Consider the following 17491-nt stretch of genomic DNA (forward strand, 5'->3'; position numbering starts at 1 on the left):
TGGTCGGAAGCACTTTTGTAATGTGCGAATGTCCAACCAAAACAAAGTGCAACCTTAGATTGTTAGGCCCTTGGAATCTTACCCTAAATATGTATGATTTCATTATCAATATGGACTGTTTGTCATAATATTCGTGTATATTCATCTAAACTATTTCTTTTCTAGACAGAGGTCGTTTAAATGGTTTTTGTAATTCTATTGGAAGTGCCATACGGCCTTGTCTTCTATAGCGTTATAGTAAACTTGTTGCAATGCCTTTTTTAGCAGTTTGTTCGTACAAAAGATGTTGGAATATCGTAGGTGTTTTAACATTTGTTATGACTTTTTTTGTAATCAACACGTATTATGACTTTTTTTTTTAATCAGAACATCATAGAGTTGAACTTCTATTTTTGTTTTTCAACATTTCAAATCCTGCAAATTTGTTCTTACAGATCTTTTTCTTATACTTCGGTCGACATAAGTTGCCACACAAAAATCTTGTTGTGCGTAAAAATGTAGTTAGTTCAGTTTTGTATGTGCACTTCCATATTGAAAAGCGTAAACTTGAGTAGTTTTCCATTATAATTTGTTAATGCTGTCTCAAACGTTTAAAATATATTACCAATTAATACACTCCATCTTTTAGGGATGTCATAACAAAATAAAGATAGATTTAAACTATTTATGTTTTCTCCAAAGGACACACCATTTACTTTCACCCGTGCCTCAAAAGTCCTCCTCAGTAATACAATTCTAAATCAAAGGGCACACGGGACATTTTGAGTGCTTTCGGCACTGATTATAGAGTCGGGAGAAACTGCGCCACACGGTTGTTATGAAGCCGAGGGGAAGCAACACCGTCGAGATACTTGTGCGCTTGTAAATTTATACGTAGCCATGATTTATTGATGAAGAACATCCTAATCGCTGCGAAAACCATGCCCGGAGTGTGTTCTAAAAATAAGGCCGCATTTCGAAGCGCTTGTGACGGTTGACTTTGCCGCTTGGGAGCATAGAAAAGTGAGTTCGATTTTAATCCTCGTCAAGGACAACCGGTGCAATTAAATTACGCTCACGCGCACCGTTGGTAAGTGGACGGACTCGAACTAATCGAATCAAATGGTAAATTTAGTACAATTGAATGTGCCTCAGTGTGAGCGAGCTGATTTTATTCAATTTAAAAAAAAATAGAAATAAATATTTTGATTTATTTTTAAAGTCGTATTCGACAACACAAATTCGGTGATTATCTGGAACAGCTTGAAATTTGAATGAGTGCTTTTAGTGATTTACATCGAAATAAGTTTTCAAAACTCTTCCATCAACCTCAACATCCACCGAACAAGAGATACCACAACCAAAGTGTTTTCTTCTCTAAAGATGCTCCCATAATGAACCCTTTCGAACGTCGATCCCCATCAGAATCGAACCGATGCTGCTTTACAGTCTTCTACAGCCGATGGCTGGTCTCGACAGTCTCTCGTCTTAATTTAATTATACCGCCACTCGCAACACTTTGCTTCCTAAGCATCCTGTTTCTAATGTCTGCCAGGTTGATGGTCGGCTCCGTTTTTAGCTCCTTCTTTGTTTTTCCACAACACCGGCAGCCTCCCAGCAAAGCTTCCACCTTACCGAGACACCTTCGTATGCATATATGAGGATAAACGCCCGTTCCATCGATCGGAAGTTATTTTAAATCACAAACCAAACCACGCTGCTACTGCCTCCGGAGGTTTTTTCTTCGTTTCACTTCCTGAGAATGACGAGGGTCAGCATAGAAGTGGACGCAGTTTTGAGCTAAAAACGCTAGAGAATTCTTTTCCGTGCAACCGTCAGAAAAAAACTTTTCCTCCGTTGCCAAAAGAAATGCCATGCGGCTCAATTGTGACGGAAAATTGAGAACGAAGGATTCTATTTTTAGCCTGTTCTAAAATTAAAAAACAAACATTTTGACACATTCCAGGCACCCACTAATGTTATCCTTTGTTCCGATGGTCGTCAAAACCCTTTTCTAAAAATATTCACTCTACGATTAGTGACGGGGATATTGTTGAAAGATTTTTCTATTTACGCGAGTTTAACTTTAATTGATATTTGTCAATCAAATCGGCCTGTTCGGATGAGAAATAACTTTTAAAAGATTCCCTCAAAATATATTATTATCTACGAGTTTTGTACCGTTGTATCAACTTCAAATCTTCTTCAATTCTGTGAAGGTTTTAGTTTCCTTTAAAAAAAGCAACCGAACAAATATGCATTAAGGCAGTAGTTATGATTTGTTTTGTTCCTTTTGCCTTGGTACAGCTCATAAAGTTTAATTTGCGTCGCATTTTGTATGACATCATGCTTTATCCCGCAACAAAACTACTCCGTCATCATCATTTTCCCTCCGATTGTTGTTGCTAGACCGGCTAGTACTTATTCCTTCCAAATTTTTTCTTCCTTCCCTTATGCTCCGGAAAGGAAGACAAACAAACTCTCCTCACAGTTTCAAGCACCATCGCCCATCGTGCTGGATAAGCAAATTTTTGCATTTGTATTTGTAATTGTTGCGCCCAGTTTTCGCATTTTTGTGTATCCACTTATCCTTAGGATGGTTGTTCGGAAAAGCGCTACTACGCCAAAAAGTTAACCACTGACATTACCGGTGACCCTATTGCGTAGCATCTTGACTTCCTATTTGCGTCATCGCCGACCGGTGGACCGGTGAGGATAATGTCTGGATAAATGGTAACGTCTTGGTCAATCTTCTGAGATCTTCCTTTTGGAGCACTCCGTAAGGATACCGCCTTATCGGGGAGGACATGAAAACAAAAGTTTCCCCAGCTCGGGTAATTTGTTTCTGTTTACATTTATCCTACAAGGTCACGACGAAAAATAAGTGATGGGGAAATGGAGAAAAAATTTCCCTTAATGGTAAACCAGCCCTAATAGCAAAAAGTTATCCGTATTCAATGAGTTTACCACGATTACCTTGCTGCGTTACTTGTTTACTCCAAAGTTAATTGTTGGTAACTGATCAGGACCAAATGCATCCGTGTGGGACAAAACAATTAAATAAATAAAATAAATACAAAGGACAGTTAAATTAATCAATTAATGTTAATAACATTTTAATTTCATTATAAAATCATTACTTTGTTAAACATTAAACAGCTCTTAGATTTGTTACTAAAAATAAAACAAATATCGACGAATAAAGGAGCTACAAACTAATTTGACGAAAAGTATGAGAATACTAGAAACAAAGCCAAAAAATTACCATTGAAGGTTTTCCATTTCACCATTCACCATTTTTCAAGTCCAAAGTAGAAAATGGGAGTAGAAAGTAGGTTAAAGCAAAACAAAAGGTCTTGACCGTTTGACTGTTTACTCGTGTAAGCCAAGAAAACACGAGTCGTTAGTTATAATGATCACTGTTCTTTTTAATTCTTAGACCTAGATGTCACGAAAAAACAATGTGATATATTTATAGAATTTCCTCTTCAAAATACTAACCTTAGTTTGTATAAGCAGTAAAGTCTTTTATGATGACATTTTAATAAAAGATCAGTTAAATGATAGCAAATAAAACAAGTATTGACATTTGAACAATCATATAAGGTGAAAACAAAAGTTGGCAAAAGTTAATACAATTTTCGGATGTTTTGCAAGGAAGTCAGTACAAGAGGTTTTTTTTTTAATTGTTTTATCGAAGTTTATTTACAGAAACGGATAAACACCGTCGAAAGGACCTAGTTTAGAAACGATGCAACATCATTCGATTCGCTTTTACTGTACTCCTACATTCTACGCTCGAAATGCTTTCTTCCTCCCGACGCTCGAATAAGATAAACGGTAGCTCCCCTAGTGGGAGTGAAAAATGCATCTTCGATTACGTACTCCCACCCACATCACACTACCCTTCTTACTTTGTTATAATAATGATAACGAGTTTTTAATTTCTAACTCCTTTCCTTCCTCGAGACCGCAAAGTGCAGGTGCAAGTGCATATGCCGATTGGACCAGAGGTGCACAGACAAGTTCCGGTGGCTAGAAAAAAAAGGCCCTACTTCCTTCCGCTCCCGACGCGGAGTTGCAAGTAGCCGTCGCGAGTAGGATAATTGCACTTTTTATCGCAAACGTAGTTTATGGTTGCATTATCCATCCCTAAAGGCGCCCTTAGCAATATGTGTTACTTTTTACAAGGCTTGCTGCTTCGTCGATCGCTTTCCGCTGCTTTATGCTGCTTTCTGCTACTTTCTGCGCGTTTGGTTAGCTAAGGTACTTTTTCTTTAATTTTAATGCTATCACCCATTTGGGGGGGTCGCTCCCCCAAGCCACTTTTCGTACGGAAGAAAAACGGTAGTGCTAATTTAGAAAACTTATGTATCTGTTCCCAATCGTTGCGTAGCGTCAGCTTGTAAATGCATTTCAGTTCAGTTTTTTGGCTTGGAGTAATCCGTCACACACCGAGCGTGTTTTCTCATCAATGATATGGTATTCGTGTTGAAGGAGCCGGACTCAGGACCTCTAGCGCCCGTAGTAGCTGCAGCAGATCGACGATCGTGGCACCCGTTGCGTCGGCAGGCCGGAAATGCCCCGCAGATAGGTGTAGGACACGGGCCGTCGGAGGATACGCTTCGGGGGCGGTTTACTCGACTCCTTGCCGGCACCGGACGATCCGTGGCTGGCACTGTTGGTGCTGAACAGTGAGCACTTCGACTCCGCCCGCGACTCCCGGCCCTTCGAGTGCAGCAGATTGTTGACCGAGCTGTTGCTGCACGAGAGTGACCGCGAGCGCATGGGCGCATGGATGGCAAGGCTTTCGAGTAGCTTCAGCACCGACGAGCGGCGCGACTTCCGGCGGTTCTCCTTCGAGCCACCTTCACCCTCCTCCGGACCGTGCCCGTCCAGGGACTCCTTGGTGGATTCTGCCCGCGAACAGGAGCTGACCGCCGAGTCACTGGAGGCACTCGAGAGGGCGAGGTTGGACAGTTTCAGCTGCAGCTTGGAGGCGCTGGAGCATCGGGAAGACTCCTGTCCGTGCTCCTTGCCACCGGCCGTCGACAGTAGCTGCTGGTCCCGGTCCCGGTCGCTGATGGACGAGCAGGAGTCTACCGAGGAGCTGCGCGAGTCCTCATCCCCATGCACACCGAGCTGGTCGAGCTCGTCGTTCGACTTCAGGCTGATCTTACGGTAGACACTCTTGAAGAAGCTGAACGTTTTATCCTTCCCGGGGGACACCGACGCCGACATGGGCGAGATACTCCGGGCCGAGGGTGTCGGAATGTCGATGTAGAAACCGTCCACCATCATCGGTGCGCAAGGACTGTCGGCGTGGCGGCGGTGCCGTCCAATGTCGAGTTTGTCCAGCGTCATCGTCATGCTATCTGCTGCAACCGTACACTACAACACTACGGAACGGTACTACCAGGCACGACTTTCACTCAACAATACGGCCTCAATAGGAGTAGCATCAACTAATAGCACCGGTTCTGCTGAAATCCACTTTGCTCTTTCACTCGTAATCCGTGTCTTAAGATCGGTGTCTCACTTTGGCACACAGTCACGTACGCAACATCCAATGTTTAGCACGTAGGAATACGTTGGTTCTTGGTATCCGATTGGTTATCAGGGCTGCACTTGTAGGCTCAGTAGTATTGGCTAACTGATAGCTGTTCTATGGCCGCGTGTCGCCTTATATAGTTTTCCTCGACCCGAACCGAGGATAGAGGCACCCGAACTGATGCCGAACGCCAAACGGATGCTGGATGCTGCGTACGCACGAACGAGATGGGTTTTTTTTCTTTCCAACTTCCAACTTCTTGGAACCGAAATGAGAGTGAAAGCCCGATCCACCGTTGGCCTTGTGGGAAAACTTTCTCCGGACATCCGGTGGCATGGTTCTGTTGAATATTGAGAGCACAAGAGAGGGCGAGAGTGAGATCGAACAGGGCCCGAAGATGACCCGAAGTGAATCGTAGGAATCGGAATTTTGAATATTTTTTAAATAAGTTGGTTTACTGTTTTTCAAAACATGGCTTTCAAGTAACTAAGACCAACGTCTTTTCTAGTAAAGAACGAGATAATACTACACATAGATTTCTACGTTTAGTATAGTTACGTTTACGTCTTTCCAATAATTTCGAACTTACTACATATCGCTAATGTTAATTGTTGCTATTTGATATCATTTTATAGTTGGACAATTTATCCACTTTAAAACGGTACACAATTTAATTTAATTTTCTCAGAAAAAATTGTGAGTGTCTACACAATTATTATAATCGTCCCGGCTATCCTGTCGTCCTCTTCCCAGCTTACCGGAAGGCTGTTCAACAGAATAACACCATAATAGCGGCCACCCGGCAAGCGGTAGATGGTCTTGCTCAAATTGGTCTGTGTTGGCTTTTACGTACGAGCCGAACGGAAACATCCGTAGTTTCGAAGCAATCAAGATTTGTGATTTGCGAGATAGTTTGACCCGATTCTACAGAAAATATCATAAATAAATGGCCAACGATTATACTCAGGGTTGCGCAACAAATAAGCATTTGTTTCTGTGCAGTAAAAAAGAACTTACCTCGTTAGATGATAAATGCTGGATATTTTCGCAGGAGTTGCTGGATTGCAGAAAATTACATTTTAAAGTTTTTTTTTCAAAGATAAAACACTTTGCACTTTGATCCAATCCTTTGGTTCTGCAGAACCATAAACATAAATGGTAAAGATACAAAATATTTTAGTTAAAATCGTACACGAAATGAAAATTAAATCTTTTGAAACAGTTAACATAACATACTCAGGATCGATTTATAATCTAATGGAAATTATAAGGGAACTCAAATTATACCATAGGTTCGTCTACAACAAAAAATATTTGTTTAACTTCAAAACTGACAAAGTTGATCTAATAAAGACATGATATTTAGAAGTGCATTCTTTCGTTTACTATGCTTAACTTTAGCATAATACACTTTTTTTCCCTTGTCCAAAGTCGTAATAGTAATTTTTATAGGAAGTCGGAAAGAGCAAAATCACACAGAATAAAAATCACAAAGCCCGCGTCAACCCGCTTCGTACGCACGGCAGCATAAAGAAAAATACATTCTGGATCCTGAAAAACGTTTGTTCTTCAAACAGGCCATGTGATTCTATTATATAATTACATAAACTGCCCGCGAACTACGTCAATCAGGCTCGTACTCTGGATGTTCGAGCAAACTGAACAGCACCATTCCACCTGACTGGTATCCAGAACGGAAGTTTTTCCCAGCAATGGCGATTGCCAACCAACCCCAACCACTGACCGCTTTGCTTCACGTTTCGCCAAAGTATACGGTTGGAAGTCACGGTGTAGTTTGCCTTGAGTTTCGAACTTTAGAGTCGCAAGGAACCGATCGTTTTCACACTTTCACCGGGCAAAGCTTGCCCTCACGTGCAGGACCTTCTCACGTGGCGCCCAAAATGGTGGCACCCGCACCGGCGTATGGTGGCGCGCGGTGGAAATCCCTGGGGGGGGGAACGCGTCATAGTGGATGAAGCCCGATGCTTGGGTACCGAGTCGACTTTTCATCTCACGCGGTCGACAATTGTGTGTACCGCAACCATTCACCGTAGCCGTCCCCGAGGTAAATACAGCTCATCTGGATCGTGATACCGATCCACATGGCATCGGCTGGAAGCCTTAAGACTTACGTGGAGCGTGATCAAGATTTCGAACTGCCAATGGGGCGTACATTTATTCAAATAAATACAATTTTCTCATGCGCATTTTCACTGCATGCAGTTTGCTTACAAGTTGAGCCCGTGTTAATAGTAAAATCCATTCGAAACCATCGGCAGCGGAACGGAATAAAACGGTACTCCTTGATACTCTGTCACCTTACTGATTCCGGGTGCTTGTGGCATTATTTCACGATAGGCAACTGAACCCGCCGGTACCGCCAAGGTTAATCCGGAAGATGCAACCGCGACGGGATCATTGAGCTCGTAAGATGCGGCGGCAGGCGTTATGATCGTTAACGGCTTACTGAATGCCACCGTCACCAGACACAGGAGGCACACGAGCTGAAATTAAAAATAAAACCGGGATTAGTTTAAACGGCAGGATTTAATGTCACGCTTTTGAGGCCAACGTCACTTCTATTAAATAAAACAAATGTCCACTTACACTTCTCATCATGTTGATAACTGGAACTATGTTTATTCACTGTGCAAACACGCAAGGATGGAGCAAACCTATTGTGCTACGAGGACGGGAACGCTATGTTGGGCTTCGTTGAGTGATTGCACTTTTTATAGATTCCCCATGCTCCACAAACATTGACCATCCGGATGGATGTGCCGGTTGTGCGATGGATCATTGAACCAGATAACATCGGATGTGCGTGAAGGGTTGGAAAAAGAAGCTGGTTTCCTATCCTACCTACCTTTATCGTATCGTTGTCCTTTTGTGTCCCAACCCCCTCCGCAGTCTCGGGTATGGGGAACCACTTTCGTTGAACTTGCCCCTCTTTGTTGAAGTTTAAACTTTGAATTCTCTTCACCCTACGTCATTCCTGCGTGGTTCCACTTTAGGCTGCTCATTCTGCTGATGTATCCCGGCGCCAGGTAATTACTGATTATCACATTCCCCTCGACACGGCCTCCACTGGGCTACCGAGCGCCGTTTACGCAACAATATTATCCATAACCTGTTGCCCAGCGGACCTGGATCCGAGAAAGGTCCACTCCCAGCTCCGTGACGGCATTGAACGCTCGAGATCGATGATACATTGATATAATTATGCTGCTCGGGCCGGCCGATAAAACCTGGTGTTGAGCGGACTCTGAAAGAAAGGGGAGGAATCCATGACCATCTAGATTAATATTGACGTAATCGCTAATATCAATAGTTTTCGCGCTGCAAAGTGCATAGCCGGTGATGCATCGCAGTGTACGTTGACCTGGATCAATGAACTTGTCGCCAAGGTGTACAAAGGGATCGAAGGGATGCAACATCACGGCGATTTATTGCATTCAGCACTACGCCCGTTAGGAGTGATTACGAAGATGTCCAATGGATAAATCAGACAAGAAATCAGACACAGTAATATTTAAACAGTTTGTTTCATTTACGAAAAATTTCAAAGTCTTATTCTTGTTGCTACAATATTGCGGTAACAGTTATAACAACAGAGATAAATATATGCTAAAATTAACGACTTTAATTTACTATCAACAAATTATGTTCCACTGTTACGTTAACAAATATTATAACTGCCATTGCAAACAAATAATGTAACTGCCAATACAAATTCAAAACTTTGAACCCATAATTTACTCCCCCCCTTTTTGTACAGTTCTTATTGGATTTCAAACCGACCTAGACTCACGTCTAACTGGAAGCTAACGGTATAAAACAGTAAATTCGCGATCAAGTTGCTAAGTGTGGTTATACTTTCTTGAACGAAGATTTTGGGCTTTTTAGAAACACTTGCGTCGAAAATCATGTCAGAAGAGGAACACATTGAAGGTAGGTGAATGTTTTGGCTGTTTAGGTCAACGTACAATCCCAAGTAATTGCTATTTTCACCTCAACAGCACCACAAACCGTCGCGCACCGGATGATACATTACTTCTACGAAAGTAAGGCCATCGGCCGGGACGCTTGGAGTTTGAGCTTCTGGGAAGCGTTTCATCTCCAAAATCCCGACATTGATATGGATGCGAAAGCGCTGCGTTCGTTCTTCTACACCGATATTATGCACTCCGTCGACCATCTGGAAGGGGTACCGTACGAAATTCTGCAACACATCAGTCCGCTGTTCAACCGGATCCGGGCAGAGGTGTTGGAAAATCGTGACATTGTGGAGGGTATCGACTACCTTTTGGACTGTCGGGCCCCTTTGGAGCCAACAGGTGCCACTTCGCTACCTCCGGTTCAGGTCAAAGCCATTGCGCCAGGCAGTATCCCATCGAAAACAAAACAGTGTGACAAAACACCCACCGTGGAGCAGATACTGCGCAATGTTTCCGATGGGCTCAGTGAGTTGGTTTGGACGAAGGAAGAAAAATCCTCGCGACCGAAGCTTACCATAGGCGAATGCTTGCAAAGAACCAGGCAGCTACAGCAGAATCGTACCCCGCTGGTCCAGTTAATCGAGCCGGGCATGAGCTGCTACGAACGCTTCCGACAGATGGGGCTTGTCGATCCGTTGGATAACGAATCGGTCCATTCCGGAGAGTCCCAGCAGCAGTTTCAAACCCCGCAGGGCATTTCCACCCCACTCTCCGCGCAAGTTGGAGGTGATGCTTCGGGCTCAACGAAAGAATCCGCCGCAGGTCATAGCTCCAGGGATGAGGTGCAAGGTAGCTGCAGCTACCGCTTACCAAATATTGCACCGAACTACAATGCTGCGCTCAAGTATGTCCGATCAAAGCAGCGTAAATTTAACAAATAGATCAGACTCATTTCTTATCCATTGCACGAATTACTACAAACTATACTGAATTAATGTAACCGGTACATTTGCTGTAAACTATTTCCTCGAAAATGAAATAAAATTGAGTAATGAAAATAACAACTCCAACATTATTAAGACGAAACAGATCCGCTCGCTTTTTATTAACAAAACAAAGCAGGTAAGATGATCGATTAACAATCTTTTTACTAGCACTTTCTTAATAGTACGGAGGTCCTGCTAGAAATAGTACGCGTTGCGGATGCGTCGCTTGTACAGTTGGAATTTGTTTGCCTTTTTCTAAGGTGGAGGAGGGAAATACAAATGAGGTGGTCAAATGAAAGTGGCTGCTCGGTAGGTAGGTTGGCTGGATCAGGATGGTTCACGTTGAGGGGCGAGTGAATAAAGGATTCCTTATAAATTAAATTAGTCTTCTCAAGATGGATGCAATGGTTCACCGGAGGTGGTAGAGTAACAGGAAAAATCGGTTACTCGCACCATTCACCCTACACTCAAATGCTGCCTGCCAGCCACTGAGGATGCTGCTGTTTTGTGCGGTTGTGCCGGGGAGGGTGTGATTTGACAACCGAGAAAACTCGCCCACTTCTTAGTTCAGCTTCTTTGCCGGCTTGGAGAGCAACTCGTATTTCGTCTTTGAGCTGTACCACATCGCGTACGGGATAGCCAGGGAGGGCAACGTCAGGAAGGCGAATGCCAGCCAGTCGAGATAGTGCGAGCTGAACTGCTTGTTGAACTGCGCCTCGGCAACGATGGCACCCTCTCCCGGCTCGGAGCTGATGGAGAATTGTGGCTCGGTCGAGTCCTCCGTCGGCAGGTAGTTGACCTCGGCGGCGGTGAAGTTTAGGTATCCGAAGGATTTCGGTCGAACCACGACGATATGCGTGACGTTCGTCTGCGGGGCAATGCGATCGATCGAGGCGGACAGCTGACCGCCGACGACTTCGAACACTTCCGGATGGAATCCATTGTCAACTGTAATGAGTTTGTAATTAACGCATGCTTTCACCGTAAATAGCCGGCTTTCTTTACTCACCTAAGCGAACGTTCACGGCCGGGCCAGAACCAACGTTGTAGAGTGTGTATTTTACCACGATGTCACGCGCTTCGACCAGATATTTGTTCAGAATGTGCTTCGAGACCAGCAGGCGTGCAGTGTTGTCCTCGTTGGCCAATCCGAGCTGGCTTACCGCTAGCAGAGCCAGCATTACATACACGAAGCTTTTCATTTTTACTCTGAGCCGGAAAACAGTACACTTTTATTAGCACTTACGAGTGTAACGAGGGACTTGTATCAATCCTCACTTACCAAACAGCACGTCTTTGCGACACAAAACAAAATGTTCTTTTCCGAACGAACCGTACACGTCGTCGTCTCGGACCTGTGGGCTAATGTGATGTTGAACGGTCGCAAAATTGACAACTTTTCACAGCGGCGGTCCAACGATGCACAAACACGAAAGTACGTGTAGCGTTGCTGTCAAGTTGGCAGAATCGAGATTTGGAAGACTTGAAGATTCGATCCCTAGACGGATTCCAAAGATTTGAATCCCATTTGAGGGATTCTAAAAATTGGATTAGATTGGGATTCGAATCAGATTTGATTTGTTAGGGATTCGTATCACCTATGATTTGTTTGGGACTCGATTTGATTCGGTTCTGACTTGATCCCAATCTATTTGAATTTCATATCACTGGATCTAGACACGAGGTGAGTTGAATTAGTCACGTAAGGCTGGTGTCAGTGCTTTACCGCACGATCTTTTGGCAGACGAAAATGTATGGGATTTGACAGCTGCAAGGTTCGCACGATTTCTCCGCACGACAAAATCAAAATCATTTGATTTTATCGGATGGACGCATCCGATTTTATCTGTCAACAAAGTTGGACTTTATAAACTCGGAGTTGAGCCTTTCATCTAAGAAAAATAATAAAATTCATTTAATCGTCTTAGAATTTAAAAAAATTACAGAAAAATTGGCGGACCTGTCGTCCGACAAAACATCGTGCGGTAAAGCAATGACACCAGCCTAACTAGTAGATCTAGAGACAATGTGATTGATTTCAGTTTACTCGACTCGGGCGCTGGTTATAATGGATTGGACATAGATAAAGGTTTTTGCACGATTTAACCTAGGTTCGAAAAACATTCATGAACTTATTTTTACAAAGAAATACACTAGAATGGATACGAATACAAAGTGAACAATTATTCAGACCAGCACCTGATTTACATGTTTACCGGATTTTGAATAAAACTATCACTCTACATTGATAATCTTCTTAGACAATGTTACGTACAAAAATAACTGTGCCCGCTTCTCGATACCTGCGAAGAACATCGTTTCCTTACGTTAGTAGATTATTATGATCAACAGAACTGCTATCAACGGTGAAACTCACATCGAAAATGTGTGGCATGTATTTATTGCGGAAAAACCGAGTTATCAGTTGTAATTTGATGGGGATTCAGAACGATTTCCTGACCGGCACTGAATGGTTTATATCGTATCACGACTGTTTGATGGATTGGGGTTCGGATTCGGAGATCCGGATCTCCAAATGGATTTGAATCGAAAGATTGGAATCCCAACCGAGAATCGATTTTCCCAACACTAGTCAGCTCGACCAAGGTGAAAAAAGTATATTGTATTCACCTCAGGTGTCAACGAGCAAATATCACATCATCACTCACTAGGCACCTACTTTTGGACGTTTACCGGTGTTTTGGTTAGATGACCTTGGTTTGTCATTCAAAATAATAGAAAGGAGATTTTCTTAGCGATACGGTCGTTCTAGTCGTTAGTTAATCGCTGCAGTGATTAAGTAGAACGCCTAGGATTTGGTAACTGGTTTTGCGATCTGGTGGAACAGGTTGGACGCCTCTTTTCACGTCAGCTTAGGGTCGAGTTTTGGAAGCAATACCTCAATAGCATCATGGCACGCACGATCGAAACGATCGCTACAACTCCCTTCGAGGGACAAAAGCCTGGCACTAGTGGCCTCCGTAAAAAGGTAAATTATTGAAACGAGATAATCTGCTCCAATGTTGGTGTTACTATTCTTGATTCCTTCCACCTACGCAACGCCAGGTTAAAGTGTTCATGCAGAAGAACTACACGGAAAACTTTGTGCAATGCATCCTTGACGCCAATGGTCCTGCTCTGGTCGGATCGACGCTCGTTGTTGGTGGCGATGGCCGTTACTTCTGCAAGGAAGCGAGTGAACTGATCGTACGCATCTGTGCGGCCAATGGGGTAGCCAAGATTTTGCTTGGCCAGAACGGTATCCTCTCGACACCAGCAGTATCGAGCTTGATCCGGCGCCACAAGGCCCTCGGTGGCATTGTGCTGACCGCTTCGCACAACCCGGGTGGCCCGGAGAACGATTTTGGCATCAAGTTCAACTGCGAAAACGGTGGTCCCGCACCGGACGCGTTCACAAACAAGATCTACGCCCTGTCGGGTGAAATCACGCAGTACAGGACCGCGTCAGTGTCGGTGGACATCGGCAAGGTGGGTGTGACGAATACGGAAATCAACGGAAGACCGTTCACGGTAGAAGTGATCGACTCGGTGGCCGACTACGTGCTCTTGATGAAGGAAATCTTCGACTTTGACCGTCTGCGGGAGTTTGTAAGCGGCAAGTCTCGTCCCGGCGGGCAGGCGATCAAGATGCGCATCGATTCAATGAATGGTGTCACGGGAAACTATGTGAACGAAATTTTCGTTAACTGTTTGGGAGCTCCGAAGGATGGTGTCGTTCATACGACCCCACTGCCCGATTTCGGTGGACTCCATCCAGATCCGAATTTGACCTACGCCAAGGATCTGGTAGATGCGGTGCGTGCCGGAGACTACGACATCGGAGCCGCATTCGATGGCGATGGTGATCGTAACATGATCATCGGACGTAATGCGTTCTTCGTCACGCCGAGCGACTCTTTGGCCGTTATCGCGCACTACCTGGAAAGCATTCCGTACTTTAAGCGCAACGGTATCCAAGGTCTGGCCCGAAGCATGCCAACCGCAGCGGCCGTCGACCGTGTTGCCGAAGCGCTCGGCAAGGAAATGTTCGAAGTGCCAACGGGCTGGAAGTACTTTGGCAATCTTATGGATGCCGGGCGGCTGTGTCTGTGCGGCGAGGAAAGTTTCGGCACGGGCTCTAACCACATCCGCGAGAAGGACGGCATTTGGGCGGTGTTGGCCTGGCTCTCGATCATGGCACAGACGGGCAAGAGCATTGAGGAAATCTGCGTCGAACATTGGAAACGATACGGACGGAACTACTTCACGCGCTACGACTACGAAGAGTGCGATCTGGCTCCATGTAACGAGATGATGGACACACTGGAGAAAACCATCACCGATCCGGCGTTTGTCGGCAAGGAATTTACCGCTGGCGGCAAGACCTACAAGGTGAAGCTGGGTGATAACTTCAGCTACAACGATCCGATCGACAAGTCAGTATCCACCAAGCAGGGCTTGCGGATTGTGTTTAGCGATGGCAGCCGGGTCGTGATGCGTCTCAGTGGTACGGGAAGTTCCGGCGCCACCGTACGCCTGTACATCGACTCGTACGAGAAGGAGAACGTGCTGGGCAGTGCGTCCGACATGCTCAAACCTTTGATCGATATTGCTTTGGAAGTTTCGAAACTGCCAACCTACACCGGCCGCAACGCACCGACCGTTATAACGTAAACTGGTACAAACACGCCATCCAAAAAATATTAACCCACGACTCTCCTCACCTCACGGTTGGTGTTACTCGGGGTGGCCGGCGTACAGAACAGTGCAATAGAGTTCATGCATTCGTTGTTACCATAAAATGTGTGCATTTGAATCTTCATCGTCCCTGTGTCGCATGGTTTCGTTACATGCTTTTTATTGATATTTTTAGAGAATGCACAGGAAATAAAGTTAAACGTGTTTCAGAAAGTAGACTAAAACGCAAGTGTACTTCAATGACACAATACAATGAGAAATTACGGAAATGGAGGCGCCAAGTGATAACGCAAACAGAAAATAGTAAGCAAAAATTGTTTGCAAAGCCACAGATAATTGCTGGTGTAAGATAACGCTTCAAGAGGTATAAACTATTTGATTCGAACTGATAGTAGGAAATAAACAGCGATTAACTATCGCGGAAGCCATCGCTTGCCACGTGTTTCATAATCATGCTCTCAACTACTCAGCTTCAAAAGCATAGATATATTTTTGAACGACATAAGATATAAGAGATTTTTAAACATAATCGAAAGATTAGAAAAAAATATTGGCGTTAGAGATTTATGTTTGAAAAGAAAACATTCAAAATATTTAGCACGACAGGCGCCATAACAAATTTAGCAATGAGTTGTGGGGTTTCTCTGACCCCTTGCTTTATCAAAATATCACCTTATCTTAAGGTTGGATAGCTTGCGTAGAACAAAAAGATAAGTTTAAAAAAAAAACATTTCAGTAACCCTGACGCCCGCGGGTTCATTGCTACTGATTTAGACACGCGATACCTTTCGGTGTGTACACAGATTGAAGGAAGGAAGGACGAGATCGATTTTGTAGGACATCTAGTGGTTATTCCACTCCTAATCAACCATTTCCATGGAAAACCTTCTCCATGAGTACGCCCAGCGTATAAAGGATCTGGAGGCTACAAACGTGGCGTTACGCGATAAACTGTTAGAGCAAGAAAAGTTGGTAAGGAATACAGGTGGATATTATTAGGATAAACTTTTTTCAATGAACACAAAACTCTGTTCAACAGCGGAAGGTGTACGTCGATGATCTTAACACTATGAAATCGACTCTGGGAAACCTACAAGATCTTCTCATGAAGTGCCGTGCCGATATTCTCAGTCAAGATATGATAATGACGGCCTATGAAACGAAAAGTGAGCACGGAATCAGTGGCACCATGGCGGTGGTCACTCTACAGGCACAGCTGGAAGTTTGTAAAAATGATTTGCATGACCAACGAGCCGCCCATGAGGAGCTGCTCATCGAGAAAAATCGAATAACTTCCGAGATGCAAATGTTGCTACACAAAAATCATCAGCTATCCATGAACCAAGAACAGGCCAGGTAAGTTAGCACCGTTGCACCGTTTTTACCGCTAAATTTCAACACGATGTTTTATGTCACCAGGGGAGACCAAACGTCCCAGCTCTCGGAGCCCTCGGAACGAAGCAAGTTATACGGCACATCACCCGGGGTTTTTGAGCGGCAGATTGAACCTTGCCCTCACTGCAACAACGTGTTTGGAGATTTTCTTACGCTCGAAACGCACATTAAAGATTGTCCCGGACTTGATTATTAATCGATATCGCAAGATAAGTTGATGACGCGTGCCCGCGTTCGGCACATTTGCTATCAATAAAACATTTTGGCTCTCTGTATTGAAAAAACAAAACTGAAAGCGTTATGTGTTATCTAAAGCTCTATTTGGGTAAAGAAATAAATAAAAATCTAAAGCTACTGGTGCAACCTGTACTTTGATGTTTGACCAATTAGCAGATAATTTACATTTTATTACAGATGATAAAATTAAAACAACATAAGTGGCACTGAATCGGCCATCCCATTGGGGACCTGCGTAAAGTAGCCAAAAGTGTAATTCTTCCCCCTGCTTAAGTATATAGATAAATTTCAATATTATTTTCTTTGAATTATATTATACCTGAATGCCTGTATTCAATGTTCTAGCTCTTGGAGAACAAAAATTACAAAATTAAAATTATAAAAGTCCGTTATATGAATGTGTAGAGGTTAAGGTTGTTAAAAATGCGTAAGGTTTTTACAAACTAGCTGATTCCATTCCTCTTCACAAACCTTGGTTTGCAGAAGTTTTTCCCGAAAAGGGAGAGTCGTCTATGCACTCGCTTGATGAAGAAAAATATATGTATTTTATATGGCAACAATTTGATTTTTTAACATAATACCGAAAAAAATATTAAACAAGGCAATCCTGATCCTACGCAAATTTGATGAAAAAATTTCCGAAACTTAATAATCCATTTATTCGCGTTTTTAATGGTATTTGTAACAAATGTATCTGGATATCTTTT

General features: G+C 43.7%; 5 protein-coding genes across 5 annotated transcripts; 3 read left to right on the forward strand and 2 right to left on the reverse strand.

The window, feature by feature from the left end:
* Positions 1-4494: 4494 nt before the first annotated feature.
* On the reverse strand, positions 4495-5343 carry LOC131294668 (uncharacterized). Its single transcript, XM_058322712.1, has one exon. It carries the CDS (start codon positions 5341-5343, stop codon positions 4495-4497), a length of 849 nt encoding a protein of 282 aa, XP_058178695.1.
* A 4084-nt stretch (positions 5344-9427) lies between these two features.
* On the forward strand, positions 9428-10409 carry LOC131294669 (uncharacterized). The gene is made up of 2 exons (XM_058322713.1): positions 9428-9481; positions 9550-10409. Exons 1-2 carry the CDS (start codon positions 9457-9459, stop codon positions 10407-10409), a joined length of 885 nt encoding a protein of 294 aa, XP_058178696.1. The 5' UTR covers positions 9428-9456.
* A 381-nt stretch (positions 10410-10790) lies between these two features.
* Positions 10791-11868, reverse strand: LOC131284949 (translocon-associated protein subunit beta). Its single transcript, XM_058313810.1, has 3 exons — positions 11737-11868; positions 11464-11663; positions 10791-11402 (listed from the first exon to the last, which is right to left on the reverse strand). The coding sequence occupies exons 2-3, from the start codon at positions 11654-11656 to the stop codon at positions 11017-11019; spliced, it is 579 nt and encodes a 192-aa protein (XP_058169793.1). The 5' UTR covers positions 11657-11663; positions 11737-11868; the 3' UTR covers positions 10791-11016.
* A 1337-nt stretch (positions 11869-13205) lies between these two features.
* LOC131282753 (phosphoglucomutase) lies at positions 13206-15447 on the forward strand. The gene is made up of 2 exons (XM_058312291.1): positions 13206-13443; positions 13521-15447. Exons 1-2 carry the CDS (start codon positions 13366-13368, stop codon positions 15126-15128), a joined length of 1686 nt encoding a protein of 561 aa, XP_058168274.1. The 5' UTR covers positions 13206-13365; the 3' UTR covers positions 15129-15447.
* A 581-nt stretch (positions 15448-16028) lies between these two features.
* Positions 16029-16743, forward strand: LOC131282146 (optineurin-like). Its single transcript, XM_058311546.1, is given in 3 exon segments — positions 16029-16124; positions 16192-16583; positions 16614-16743. Coding segments are annotated over 3 exon segments (618 nt in total).
* The last annotated feature ends 748 nt before the right edge of the window (positions 16744-17491 follow it).

The sequence above is a fragment of the Anopheles ziemanni genome, chromosome 2 (genome assembly GCF_943734765.1).
Source record: "Anopheles ziemanni chromosome 2, idAnoZiCoDA_A2_x.2, whole genome shotgun sequence".
Taxonomy (NCBI): Eukaryota; Metazoa; Arthropoda; class Insecta; order Diptera; family Culicidae; genus Anopheles; species Anopheles ziemanni.

Bases quoted from the DNA above. Each gene is read 5' to 3' on its own strand.
- LOC131294668 (XM_058322712.1), bottom strand. From the start codon at position 5,343: ATGACGCTGGACAAACTCGACATTGGACGGCACCGCCGCCACGCCGAC.
- LOC131294669 (XM_058322713.1), top strand. From the start codon at position 9,457: ATGTCAGAAGAGGAACACATTGAAG. The intron at 9,482-9,549 runs GTAGGTGAATGT...TCACCTCAACAG, and splicing joins AGAAGAGGAACACATTGAAG to CACCACAAACCGTCGCGCAC.
- LOC131284949 (XM_058313810.1), bottom strand. From the start codon at position 11,656: ATGAAAAGCTTCGTGTATGTAATGCTGGCTCTGCTAGCGGTAAGCCAG. The intron at 11,403-11,463 runs GTGAGTAAAGAA...AACTCATTACAG, and splicing joins GGCCGTGAACGTTCGCTTAG to TTGACAATGGATTCCATCCG.
- LOC131282753 (XM_058312291.1), top strand. From the start codon at position 13,366: ATGGCACGCACGATCGAAACGATCGCTACAACTCCCTTCGAGGGACAA. The intron at 13,444-13,520 runs GTAAATTATTGA...ACGCAACGCCAG, and splicing joins CTAGTGGCCTCCGTAAAAAG to GTTAAAGTGTTCATGCAGAA.